General features: G+C 53.0%; 2 protein-coding genes across 2 annotated transcripts; one reads left to right on the top strand and one right to left on the bottom strand.

Moving 5' to 3' along the window:
- Positions 1-4,073: 4,073 nt before the first annotated feature.
- Positions 4,074-6,104, bottom strand: PHYSODRAFT_343092 (hypothetical protein; the record flags this gene model as incomplete). The annotated part of the gene is made up of 8 exons (XM_009541619.1): positions 4,074-4,352; positions 4,419-4,484; positions 4,772-4,846; positions 4,912-5,148; positions 5,372-5,536; positions 5,601-5,715; positions 5,749-5,974; positions 6,035-6,104. The coding sequence occupies 8 exons, from the start codon at positions 6,102-6,104 to the stop codon at positions 4,074-4,076; spliced, it is 1,233 nt and encodes a 410-aa protein (XP_009539914.1).
- Positions 6,105-7,771: 1,667 nt separating this feature from the next.
- Positions 7,772-9,748, top strand: PHYSODRAFT_536035 (hypothetical protein; the record flags this gene model as incomplete). The annotated part of the gene is made up of 2 exons (XM_009541618.1): positions 7,772-7,858; positions 9,230-9,748. The coding sequence occupies 2 exons, from the start codon at positions 7,772-7,774 to the stop codon at positions 9,746-9,748; spliced, it is 606 nt and encodes a 201-aa protein (XP_009539913.1).
- Between the last annotated feature and the right edge of the window lie 3,939 nt (positions 9,749-13,687).

Below are 13,687 nucleotides of genomic sequence, written 5' to 3'. Positions count from 1 at the left end.
CAGAGAACGAAGAGCCTTACAGACCGTGACCGCTTTGGTTCGAGAGACTACGGTGAAGGCAAAGCGGCAGCGAACTATGCACGATTTCTTTACGTGCACCACATAATTTTTTTGACTGAGTCCATTTTATATGAGTCATTGTAGTAGATGGTCACCAGCAGGGCCTCATATAAACAGGTTTGACTGTACCATGTGAAATGGAAGGTTACGACGAGACGTCGTGGGAGCCCGAATCGAATCTGTATTGTCCTGAGCTCCTCAACAAGTTCAAGGCAGCACAACTTCAAGAGGCACGCGCGTTGAAGAAAAAAGCAACCCGAAAAGCGGACTTGCCTGACTGAGGTAGCCACGTGACGGCTAAAATCCTTGCAAAACACCAAGAGGGTTCTGAAGGTAACAAGCAGCACGTGTTTGTCACATGCTCTTATGTTGGTTTTGGGAAAAATGTACTAACGGTAATAATGGTGCCCAGGTTTGGAGGAAGTGTACGAAGTGGGAAAAATTCTTCGTGAAACTTTTCGTTTTGGCTTGTCTTACTTTGAGGTGAAATGGAAGGGATATTCCCAAACGAGCTGGGAGCCTGCCTCCAATCTGAACTGCCCTGACAAATTGGAGAAGTTTAGGCGTCGCCAGAAAGCAGCACGTCAAGCTATGCTCGAAAATTCAGCTCCAGCTAGGAAAGATACCGATGAAAACCAGAAAACCCAGCGGTGGATCTACAGCTCGCCAAGCAAGCAGAGCATCGATTCCAGAAAATAATGGAGTGGGAGTAACCAATGATGCTGACAATTTGGCTACCGAGAGCCGGCAAACCGATGATCGAACCGAAAATGACTACGAGTACGATTACCCGGATTACTTTCCCGAGACTACCGAGGAAGAGGCGATCTCAAATGCAGGTGGTGTTGAGCCTTGGGGTGACGGGATCTCAAACAATGCGGATGCGGATGCTACGCCAGTACCGCGAGCAGATTCCAGAGGGTCAGGCAAGGCTCCCAGAAAAAGAAAATCGCCCCGGCAGACAGCAGAAACAACCGCAACACCCTCGCAAAATCGACGTACTCTTTCGTCTCCCGGGAGTCGAGTATCTGGGAAGAAATCGAAAAGACGTGCGGACATGCTTGCTGATGAAGTGAACGTGGGTATTGATGACGATCACGAGGTGCTGGAACCGGATGGCTGTTCTGGCGCGAGTGCCGACGACGATTCTGAAGATGAGTTTGCAGATGAGCTATATATTGCGGGTGATACCGGAAACGAAAGTTTTAGTGTCGAAACAGCAGAAGCAATTCGCGCGGTTGCCGGCCCCCAGGACTACATAACAGATGAAATGCTTCGAGGCATGTCTGACAATGGTTGCGAGTTGCTACCGGTAACCGACGAACGGGATGACTCGGACCTGTCCGGCGCTACGGATGTGTTTACGGAGCCTCCTCAACTTACTGCCTCGGCTATAGAGGCAGCGAAAACGCTGAAACCTTCTGATCTTTTTTTTACTACATGCCGAAGACTCTCTGGACGGAGATTGCCGAGGAAACTAATCGTTACGAGCGTCAGACACGACCGGAAAGACTTCGACAGGCGAAGTTGTCCATTGAAAACAAGATGGACGACATCCACAAACGCAAGAAAATGTTTCAGCATAGAAAAGGAGCTGGACGCGTTCAAAGACGTACTTGCCGCGGAGATCATGCATTTTCTGGCCCTAGTAATATCCAGGGCTATTTGCCCGATAAAGTCTCGACTGGAAGATCATTGGAAGACGCGAGCCCGTGGAGCGATCCCAGCTGGAACTTGGTCGCCATTTATGGTTCGCAAGCGTTTCAAGGAGATTAACAGGTACTGTGACTTCCTCGTTATTTTAATAAAGGGCTCACTAACACGTCCTTCGCCAGATTTCTCCACTTTACGAACAACCAGGCTCCGCAGGCTAAGACGGACCGGGCATGGAAGATTCGCAACGTGATAAACAAGTTACAGACTACTTTCAAGGGTGGAATGGAACTAGGGCGCTGGGTTGCATTCGACGAGATGGTTATCCCTTCAAGAAGTTCGCGGAACAAAATACGAGTTTTCCTGAAGAATAAGCCGCACAAGTACGGCACCAAGCGGTTCGCTGTGTGTTGCGGGAAAACCCACTACTGCTCCAGGTATGCTCATTTGCGCTATTTTATATAGTCGGTATCTGAACGCTGTGGATTCATGCTCAGGTTCGAGGTTTATTGCGGTAAGAAACAAAACAGTCAATTTGTTGACACCAGAAGTGGACCAGCTGCTGTGGTTCGAAACCTGAAAGCCTTGTGGGAACAGCGTCGGGTGGATCGATCCAAGAAGCGAATCATCATCACTGATCGCGAGTATTCTTCGGTGACGTTGGGGTTTCGTTTGATGGACATGGGGTACTACAATATCGGGACGGTTTCTACGACGCGTCTTGGTATCCCCGAAGAATTGAAGACCGACAAAAAACAGCTTTGAGAGGGATGCCGCGCGGCTCATACATTCGTGCTCGGAACAATACGAATCGTCAAATGTACTCGACGCGGTGGGTTGACTCGAAAATTTGCTACTTTGTGGCGACTGGGGCCTCCGCTAGACGTGCGATAGTGCGGAGGAAGCAAAAGGACGGCTCACAGGCAAACATTCCGTGTCCGGAGTTTGTGGTATTGTACAACAAGTACATGGGGGGTGTTGACAGTCACGACCAGTTACGCCTGCAAAGGTACGTGTTGCTCTGTTGCGGTTCTGCCGCCCATCACTTACGCTGAAAATGCTTTTGACTAGGTACTCCATCCAAACAGTCATGCGACCGAAGAAATACTACAAGACTGTTTTCTACGGGCTTCTCGACATAGCTGTTATTAACGCTTTTATCACCCACCGTGAGTAAGCGAAGTCGGTGGGGGAAAAACCTCTTTCACACGCGGATTTTCTCATTCAGCTACACGAGGAGCTACTCGCTCTCGGAGATGATGACTTCGTGGACACGGTGCCAGTCGCCGAAGCCGCTGTTACCGAGGTGGAGCCAAGATCTAACCAGACACCAGTTTCGACGGCGTACTCGCTAGCAAGCTCGAAGCATCAATTGATGGTGTCGACGGACAAGACATCGAAGGGCAAATTCAAGTTTCGCGTGTGCAAAGTTTGTTCGGTACTGCGTGGTGCTGGCAGTCCTGGATCGAATCGACCTCCCGGCCCAACGCGTCATTACTGCAAGCAGTGCTCCACTGATCGAGGAAGCTGTTTTTGTGTTCCAAGGCGCGACACGTATCCGATGGTAATTCTGTATCGTGCTTTAACATTTGGCACTCGAAGTGGAAGAACGGAGATCAACTTCCGCAGTCTGAAAAGGTCGGACGGATCCGAATGCGTCGGTCGAAGGAGGAGTTACGCGCGGAAACGATGGACACAGCTTCCTCGGATGCTGTACTGCCAAGGCAATACGAGACCGATGTTCAGAATGCCGATGGGGCTGCTTCGGTGTCATCTTCGCAGTTACCGGTTCCAAGTGTCACGCGTAACGTAGAGGTACAAGTGCATCAGCCAGAACGGCCAGGCGCAGATGCAGAAGGACAGGATGAAGAAGGAGTAACTGCGACTGAGAGGCCCCCGGATGAGAGCGAGCGGGAGGCCGTGGCGGAAGTGCTGGCGGAGCTGCTCGGCGCGGTGGAATGTACGCTCAGCGGGGCCGAGCAGCAGAATGAGTCGGATAATTAGGTGGGAGTCAATATTTCACTGCGAAGTCGATCTTGACAAAATACGCCTGTAAGAGAGAGCGAAGCCAGCTTTGACTCGACGGCGGTCAAGCTGGTTGTCAACGTTGAGATCTATGTTTCACTGCGAAGTCAATCTTGACATCTGCCATACAAACTTAAATTCAAATACGCCTGTGAGGGAGAGCGAAGCCAGCTTTGACTCGACGGCGGTCAAGCTGGTTGTCAACGTTGAGATCTATGCTACAATAAGAAAGCGATGACGGAATATATGCAGGCATGGGCTTCTTCATTACATCTGAGCATCGCTAACAAAATATGTATACTTCTGTGAAGCTGGGCTTAGCACTTTCCGACGTACTAGCGTCTCAACGATACCCCAAGACGAGGAAACATGACCTCGGTTTGATACGTCCAGACAGCAAGCCACTTGAGCGCAGCGGCTTCTTGGACTCGAGCTTTATACTCGAGCTCTTTGAAAAAACCCTCCTTGGTATGCTCCCGGATAGCATTCTCGTCGTATGATTCATCTGCCTCCATGGCGATATGGTGTTCAACATGGGAATCGAGAAAAGCGTCTAAGCGTTCAATATCCCACTCGCACAGGCGCTGTCGACGCTTTATCATAGTCAGCGTTATCTACACAGAGATCAATGGCACGTTAGCGTTGGGAGTACACCTGGCACCACAGAACGCGTGAAATACCTTCGAGGCTTTCAGGGACGCTTGCAACCACGCGTAGATGTGACTCGAGTCTTCGTCATTCTGAAACTGCGCATACATCTCGTAGAGCGGAAGGGCGGCTAGAAATGCGCCTACATGGTTGGTAGACCTGAATCTAGGCTCGTAAACCTGTTGCATAATAACATTTGTTAGACTACGCCACAGAACTCAAGTAATTCGCATACCCACCCGGTCGCGTGAAGGTTTGCGTACTGGCTGGAGGGTGTGAAAGTCAAGGAACCCCTGGTGCCATTGAAATCTCTCCAACGTCTAGGCATACATCGGAATTGAGCCACCGTGACGCCCACTGAAACACCAAAGATACGTGCACGTACCTCCCCTACAGACATCGGCTTGCCATAAATTTTCTTGTTGTTTGATGCTGTTCGGTTGACATCCGGCGTGAAAGCCTGTTGTATGCAAGCAGGACGGTTAGATATCAAATAGCCACCACAAGTTGGACATACATGCGCACCGGGACAGCCTCGTAGGTGTAGTTAGGGTCCGAGAGAACAAAGTAGGAGGAGTGGTCTAAGTCGGTATCTTGATCGCTGAGCTGCCCTTGGCTCTCGGTACGCCCTCGCGCTGTGAGCTCCTGTTGGTTCGATCGTTCGCCGTCATCGCTGCTGCTGCCGCCCACAGTGCTGCTGCTGTCGGCCGCCGTGTCGTCGGTGTACATACTTGCGTCGGCCATGATCTTCTCGGAAAAGATCTCCCCCCACACGATGTGTACTGTACCACTGAGGAGCGACCGCGACTTTTGGCAGGTTGATTTTGACTGTCGCTCAATTCTATGGAATGCCTTTATTTTATTTTATACTAGACCCTTACACTAAAACACATACTCACTGCATCCACCTGCAAAGGCTGCTGTTGCAGTGAGAGCCTGTTTTGGCAGCACCATTGGGTATTATAGCCCTCATCGCTGACGCCACCGCCTTAGCCACCACCATTTTGGTCCTCGGCGATCCGCCTGCTTTTAGGCGCGCTCCGCACTCTGATTCAAGATCACACGATGGACTGCTTGATCGTCCGGCCTCGTCCTGCAGCGTCTTGTGATGGTTGATGCCATCGTTTAGCTTGAGCACGCGCTTCTTCTCCTTCATTTAGGGCGCCTCACGCGAACGTTTGTCCGTGTGGGCTGACCTATGACCGCAGCCCAACAGAGCGGCTCTGAGAGCCGCCCCATTTGTATCGATAGGCCTTGGGCGACAGCGCGTAGTATTTGCCTGGGTGCTGATGGGCTCGTAGTCGAAGTCCCCCTGCTGCGGCGTCGGGCCTGGTGCGGGGCCTGCATGCTGTTCGGGTTCACGTGCTGCTGGAATTCATGCACGCCGGGTCATTGAAGCCGCCGCTATCGGTGCCGTGGTCCAGGGATTTGTAGTAGAGCTTGGGAAGTTCGCCGCTGCGCTGGTGGTGCGGCGAGTGCGCCTGGTACTGCGAGTAGCCGTAGCCCTGCATGGCGAAGAGGAAGGAGGAAGTCAGGCGGGTGTACTGCCGATGGAATGGGGGGCTTGTGCCGCCAGCGCTCGCCTCGCCTGCAGTCGAGAAACACGTCAGCAAATGGGGCAACAGGCTGGCTAGAGTGAGCAGCGTACCGAGATTGAGTTGTTCTGCTTTCGGTTGTGCCTCGTACGTCTCGTCGTTGGAGTAGAAGGCGTCCCTCATGTGCCGTGCCGTGCTTGCCCTGGGATAGTGTCACAGCGATTGCCGAGCACGTCCATCAACCGCGATATTCAGCTCAGAACAATTCACTCACTTAGCGAATGTTCGCATTATCCTGTGAATTACGCCAAGGTTTTTCGATCGAAATCTCGACAGAGCTTAATATTACGGCCGTATCCAAGCTTTGATTGGATAACTCTGACCAATGAGATTGACAGCCGATGGAACCCGAAGAGTCGGGGCAGGCCGCTGGGGACCTCGCTTACCCTATCCCACCAGTATACAAATTTCTATATTAATCTTATCCCTGCAAAATCGGGATAAGAGCGGTCGCCGGTGGGTTAAATTTCTTGCTCTTGTACTGTAGATGGACGAGCTCCCGCACGCTGCCACACCAGGTCGACAAATAGTTTTCATCTATGCTGTCGTTTGAGAGGCCGACCGTCGGCCTGACGGCTACATGATTAGCTGACGCTCCTTGAGTTGACAATGTCTGCGTCGGCACCAGTTCCGGGGTGGGCTCGCTGCTGCTGGGGGGAGGAGCTACGGCAACAAGAAGAACATCGCTCATCAGCGACGTGGTGCCGAGCAGCGCTGACGATTCCTCGCAGCACTCATGTCCACATGCAACAACTACGGAATTTTCGAAATGCTCTCCATCACTCTCGAGCTTGTCTCGGACTTGAGATTGATGGAGAGCATAGGCGATATTCAGTTAACTTCAGTTACCGGGGCCAGTTTTTCGGCTTCAGTAATACCGGCTTCAGTTACCGAGGTGCCGCCTAATTAATCTGTGTTGTGCTGACCACAGCATTCCCTCCGGGGTTACTCCTATCCCAGAAAAACCACTATTTTATATATTAATAGTAATTCCTGGCACTATCACATCAACAGGTTCTTGTGCTGCAGTTGCGGTATAGATATTGTGCGAATATGCATATATAGGCTGTTATATTACAGGGAGAACGTAGGAAAGATCTTCGCTGTCTTATGAGGGCTGGGTGGCATTCTTTCCGCTCAGATTCGCGCGAGCCGTGCATTCACGTCAGCGTTATTTTCACTCTTACCCACGCAAAGCAACTTGGCAACTTTCAACTCGCTCAATCAGAGGATGGTCCCACGTAAAGCGAAGAAGGTCTACGGTGACGTCCTGTTTTTCACTTGTGGCTGCTGACCTAGCGGCAGCAAAGTTGATGGGCCTGCTTCGCGACAGTTTGGTTGTCCAGCAAACCGACCCAAGTCAAGACGACTACGGCGTCGCTTACGACCGTTGCGACAACTTTGCAGGCGAATATCACGGCTCCCAGAAAGCAATCCAAGCACGATGCAAAGAGTTTGCCCAGGCATTCGGTTTCCAGCTCAAGGTGGAGAGCTTCAGCAGCAAGCGGAACGGCGTCGGTAACGCGAAGTACGTGTGCAAGAAGCTGAACAGCCAACCGTTTTTTGACCAAGATGCAAGGAGTGAAGACATCGTGTGTCCTTTCTCGTTCAACGTGTGTGGGTTCGATGGGTTTTGGAAGGTGACCCGCACCAACTTCTGCCACAACCACATCAAATACGTGGGTTTTTCAAGCCTCCCAGTGGCTGAAGGCTCTGTCCCTCGCCCCGTCAAGGACATGCGTAACAGAACGCGGAGCCTGTTCGACCTCGTCCGACTGATCGAGCCCGAGATGGTTCCGATGTACGAAGGGAGGACTGACGGGATGACGGGTCGTGCCATTGCAGACTTCTTGCTCGGTAAGAGCATCTCCACCGGTGTTGGCTTTTTTTGGGCAAAGCAAACGGCAAAGCCTATGGGTTTGTTGAGATTTTCTGTACCATTTCGACGACAGCCACACCAGTCACCAACACAACTCCAACAACAAAAACTCCACCACAGTGCTGCCCGGCCCCCGGGACAACACACAGAGCGAGCGATTTTGAGGTCCACACGCCAAACTATGAAGACATACAGCGTTCCCCATGTATATCATAGTCTAGGGAAGGTGATAAGACACAGCAGCGCTACCGAACTTGCGCTACAAGGGCGCTATTGCCGCGAACGTGGCGCTCAGCGCCTTCGGCCAGACCAGTGAGCGTTGGTGTGTTTGCACACCATTTCGCGTAAATGATCCTCTTGGCGCTTTGCCACCAACAAAAACACCAGCAATTATGTCAGTGTCTTTGTCCAAATCCGGACTCCAACAAGAATTGCCAACGAATTGCCAAGATTTTTGACCCGGTGTGAAGCCTGCTGAACCTATTTTCGCAAAAGTTTTGACAAAAATCGTTATTGCCAAAAATTTTGTTGACCGGTGGAGATGCACGAAAGGCTACAAGCTCGGTGCATCCGCCATATTTCGCATCAAGCGCACGGTCGACGACGCCAACAGCATTGAACGCCGAGTCAGCTACCAGAAGCTGGAGAGCTACTTGAAGTTGATGGCGGAGAAAAACCTAGGCTCGATCTGGCGCTTTGAGAAAGCAAGCGACGGGACTTTCGTTCGGGCGTGTTTTATCCCAAACATTGGGATCCGGGTCGCTCGGATGGCTAAACGATTGTTGAGTGTGGATGGCGCCCACCTCAAGGGTGAAATGAACAACTTCGGCGTGTTTTTGGTTGCAACGGCGAAGGACTACAACGACCACATTCTGCCGTTCGCGTTTTCTCTCGTAGAACTACGACCACTGGATGTGGTTTCTTGGAGTCGTCAAGGAAGTATTAGAGAAGATGATTCGCTTCACGGTTCTGTCCGATCGCCAGAAGGGTCCTTTGCCTGCCGTCGCGGACGTGTTTCCTCAAGCCGGGCACCGTTTCTGCCTTCGACACATCGAGACAAACATCAACAGCAAAGGTATCTCGCTCACGGGATAGGAACGTGGGCTGATAAACGATATGGCCAGGAGCGACTGCGAGAATGACTACAAGTTTTTTTGACAAGGAGCTTGCAAGGACCAAGCCGGCCGCAGTGACGTACCTGCAGGGGATCGACAAAAAACACTGGGTGAAATACAAGTACCAAGAAGCGTTCGGCCTCCCGACTTACAACGAGACCACTTCCAACTTAGCTGAGTAGGTCAACAGCTGGATTGGAAACGAGTGCAGGAGCGCAAAGCCGCTCGAGGCTTTCGCTCTATACTTCAGGAAGTTGAGCGAGCTGGTCTCCGACAAGAGACAATTGGCTGCAAACTGGTTGGTCAAGAGTCCTGGAACCGACTTGGTGTCGGAGTTGGCTAGCGCGCGACACAAGCTGACCATTGCGAGCGACAAGTGCAAGGTCACGCCGTGCATGGAAGGCGCGTACAACGTCTTGTATCTTGGCCCAGTGGTTCAACCAGTGACAATTTACCCTTGGCGTCTCCTGGATTTGCCCGCCAAAGAGTGTACGTGTGGAAACTGGCAGGATATGGTGTTTCCTTGTGTCCACGCCATCCCTGCAGCAGCTAAAGACGACCAGCGGCTCGAATCGTTGTACGATGCTGAGCGCATGTCCATTCAGCACTTCAAGGACTCGTACACCGCAGCATTTCGACCATGGCCGACCAACGTGCGTCTCAACAAGGATACAGCCGCCAATCCAGTCGGAACCACCAGAGCTGGGCAAGCGTGGCCTCAAGCTGAGACCAAAGCCCAAGAACAAGCGCAAAAAACCAAGGGTGGCAACTGAAGCAGGTAAGCAGTAGGAGGTGACAAGAGGAATGCGCTAGCTACTTGCAGAGGTTCATACCATGCATCTTCACTTCAACCTAGAATTTAAATCCCAACACTTAAAAAAAGGAAATATGTGGGGTTATATTTTTTGCGCTATTAAACACACCACATACAATATCGCCAACAATAAAAATATGGGTGTTTAATTGTATAGTAAGTTTTTGGCTTTAAATTCGAGTTTTGAGCTTATGCTGGCGCCTCATGGGTCTGTACACATGTAGATGCCCCTATCGCTCGCACCAAACCCCGTCGTCGGATCACTTCAGCAGCGAATCAGTCTAGATGGTCGTCTCGGCGTGGCAGCTGGTAGCAGGGACTGAACCATACGAAGCCAGCTGGTGCCCCTGTCGAAGCTCGGAGTACTAGCGGTGATGTTGGGCCTGCCGCAGCAAAGCGAGTAGGTGATGCAGGTGTTGGGGAAGGGCTCGATTGGCTGCAATACCGACGAAGCCGAGCATCGCTGTCTCCGTCAAAATGAGCAGCCATGGATGTTGCCAGCGACTCGGCTGACCAGGAAAGCACGTGCCTCTCGTTTCGGTGCGTCGAGTGGAGCCTGATAGTTGCCTTGGCATGCTACAAGGCACCAGGAACTCGGCGGGTCAAGAAATGCTTCCCCGATCGGGCCGCGCTGAGCTCGAAATCCAACCCAGCCGAGCTTATTGGCGAGAAGTGCAGCAGCAAGTTGAACTCAGCTGTGTCCGAACTCGGCTGTCCTGACGACTAGCTGCTATCCGCTGACCTTGAACTCGGCTGGACTTGAAGACAACCTCCGCTTGATCGACTCAACTAGCCTGGTAAGTGTTTCCCCACTCAGTTTGGTGCGTTGAGTTAGCTCTCACCGTTGCTGTGTCATTATATAGCCGAACAAGGCGATCCTGATGCGTTTGATGCTCCAGTCGAGTTGTTCTGAACGGGCCGAGCTGGGTTCAGTGGTCAACGGACCTTGACTTCGGCATGTCTCCCGCTCTGTTAGACCAGTTTACCCCGACTGGGCTCAGCTTGGTTGGGAAGGTGGTGGGCAAGCTCGACTGGAACAGCACTTCATTCGGTCACATTCCAACTCGGCTCGCCGCGAGCTCGGCTGTGTTCAAACTCAATTTGAATTCGGTCTCTTCGGTTCAGCTGTGAAGCGTGTTCAGCCTCAGGTCGGCTACACCTCGAACTCGGCATGAGCGCTCTCCAATCGGAACATGGTGCGTTTACCAGCACTCAACTCGGCGAACTTCCGAACGCGATCTAACTGAAACTCGGCGTACCGGAACTCAGCCCAGTGTTTCCTTCCGTTGAAGTGAGTACACTTCAGATTAGGTGCCATCCAACACGCGTCACTACTGGAACTCGGCATCCCATTCCAGCTTGATCGTACTCCAATGTTCTCGGCTTCGCAGCAACCCAGTGCGAACGTGACCACATTAGGACGCAGCGTGATCTCGGTCTCGCTTCAGCTCAGCTCTGCTCGGACTCGGCTGCGCATAGCGTCGGCTCGACCTACTTTGTCTCGGCTGGAATCCGACGAGAACTGGGCACAAGACCGAGATGTATGCGTTCCCACTGGAACTGGACGCGAGGCGGCCCAACTTGATCGTGGCTTTGCTTCAGCAAGGTTGCTCTTCAATCGGCTCCACTCCAACGACCAGCGCTTCTTCGCAGCGTTGCTCGAACTCGGCTCCGTTCCGGCTTGGTTGAACTTGGCTTCACGACATCTCGGTGTCAAACTACTTCCACGCAGAGGGCACTGTCTCGCTTCAACTCGGCTCTGTTCGAACGTATCTCGGCTTCAGCCTGACTGAGGTTCAACTCAGTTGGCTCTGACCTCGGCTGCACTTGTACCTGATCCCGATTCAGCTCGGATTCAAGACAAACCTCTGCTGCAATTCGACTAGTCGTCACTTGATCCCCGTGTTCTGTGGCTCTGCCACGAATCAACCCGGGTCTAGCTCGACTCATGTCCACCTGACATTGATTCCGCTTCAGCTTAGCCCAGTTGAGCAAGGTGATAGGCAAGCTCGGCTGAGCGAACGACACAGCTGGCTGCCTGACCAGCTCAGTCCCTTAGCGGAAGTATCAGCGCTTTGAAGGGGTGTTTCGACTCGGCTATGCACGACCCCTGACCAAGCTCTGCTCATGTTGGCTCAATGTGAATACGACCGCGGCCGCGTGGAATCCATTCCTCTTCAGTCCAGCTTTGGATGCTTGGTACACTTTTGCGACGCCGTGACTCGGCGATTTCACCGACTCGGCTTCAGGCTGACCGCAGTTAAACTCGGTGGTAGCCCTACGTCGGATCGATTGAAGTCGGAGTCCATCTTCAAAGCAGGGGTTTGTTTTTGTTCAGTTAGGGATAAATTGGCCCCCCCCCCCCCCCCCGTTCGAGATCGCTGGCACGTCGACATTCTCGGCGAAGCGACTGCCCAGCGTGCCTCCGCTGAGCTTTGCTCAAGTCCAGCTTTGCTGCAACTTGGGTTTGTTCAGCGCCGCCGCGCATCGACCGACTCGGCTAGTCGCCTCTCGGTAAACATGGTGTGATTACGGCCTGACTGGAACATCGTGCGTCTCGACTTCGCTTCGGCTTTCCTGCTTGAGCGCGGCTCCATATCAGCACAGCTTCGCGTCAGCACACCTGCGCTCCAACTCAGCTTGAGCGCACAATGGGAAGATCGTTCACCGACTTGGTCGGAGGTCCCGGCGGTCGTACCCAAGGGTGTCGATCGTACCGCCGCATATCACACACAGTGCCCCAGTGGGTAGCGTGTTCACGGACCCAGTGACGAGTCAACACAGCTTCGGCATCGACGGCTGACTCGCTCAATCTGTGCAGACGCACCATCACCTCCCTCTGCTTCTTCACTGGGTCGTCGTCAGACCAGCTGGGCTCAATCGCTCAGCTCGGCAACTCGGCTGAGACTTCGATCCGAGATGCGGATTCCACCAGCCTGGTGGTTGTGGCAGCCGCGCCGACTCCAACGCTAACCCGTCGAACGGGCTTCTTGCTTTCCAGCTCCATCTTCGCTCACTCCATTCCGATATCATGTAATCCGTATAATCCATACAGTTGACGCAGTATCATCCTTCGACTCGACCCAGCCTACTGTCTTCACTGAATCGGCGGATCATCACTTTGGTGCAAAAGCCTTAGACCTCACCTGCTTCCTCGGTCTTGGGTGCGGTCGTCGCCAAACCGAACGGTTGGGACCGCTTCCATCGTCATGTCGGCGATCCTTTCGCCAGCTGAGTTCGGCTTCGTGTGAAGCGAACCCCCAGCCGTCGCTGGGCTGGCCCAGCTCGGCAACGATATCCCCTTGACCATCTTGCTCAGTACTCGAAACTTGGTTGCCTTGGTACCAACGAAAACAAACCACACTGCTCCCGGGTTGCGGCACCCGTTGTGGTGTAGTAGCACGCACAAAATCGTCCGATGTGGCACCCTAGCTACAAACACAACAACGGCCGAGCTAGTCGGTCCTTGTTGGCCTGCGCTGAGGTGTCCCCCAGCGGTTCGGCCCTTCCGGGACAGTGATGTCTCGTCCTCGCCGAGACCAAGTACCTCAAGCCAGTCAATCACGGAAGCCAGCTGAGTTACCTGACTCCGGAATTAGAAATTCCGTGCCCTCCACCAAAGGACAGACGACGGCCCTCGCGGGCTTTTACGGGTCGCCGAGAGCAAAGGCTTCTCGACTCGGCAATCAGTGCCCGGGACGTACGGGAACACCGGCTCGCAGCGGTGGCGAGACTTTTCCTGGTTTCCGTATCGGACGGTACATGGTACCGTTTAGCCGAGCTCGGCGGCTTGAACTTCCCATGATCTCGGCTGAGCGTGTCCAGTGCCTTCCTGAACTCGGCTGGGTCTTCATCACTGGGCCTGCCACGTGTCACTAGGTCGGGGTCGGTGTGCCTT

The sequence above is a fragment of the Phytophthora sojae genome, assembly GCF_000149755.1.
Source record: "Phytophthora sojae unplaced genomic scaffold PHYSOscaffold_27, whole genome shotgun sequence".
Lineage (NCBI taxonomy): Eukaryota > Oomycota > Peronosporomycetes > Peronosporales > Peronosporaceae > Phytophthora > Phytophthora sojae.
Note: the sequence above shows the minus strand (reverse complement) of the source record. Positions and strands in the feature narration are given on the sequence as shown.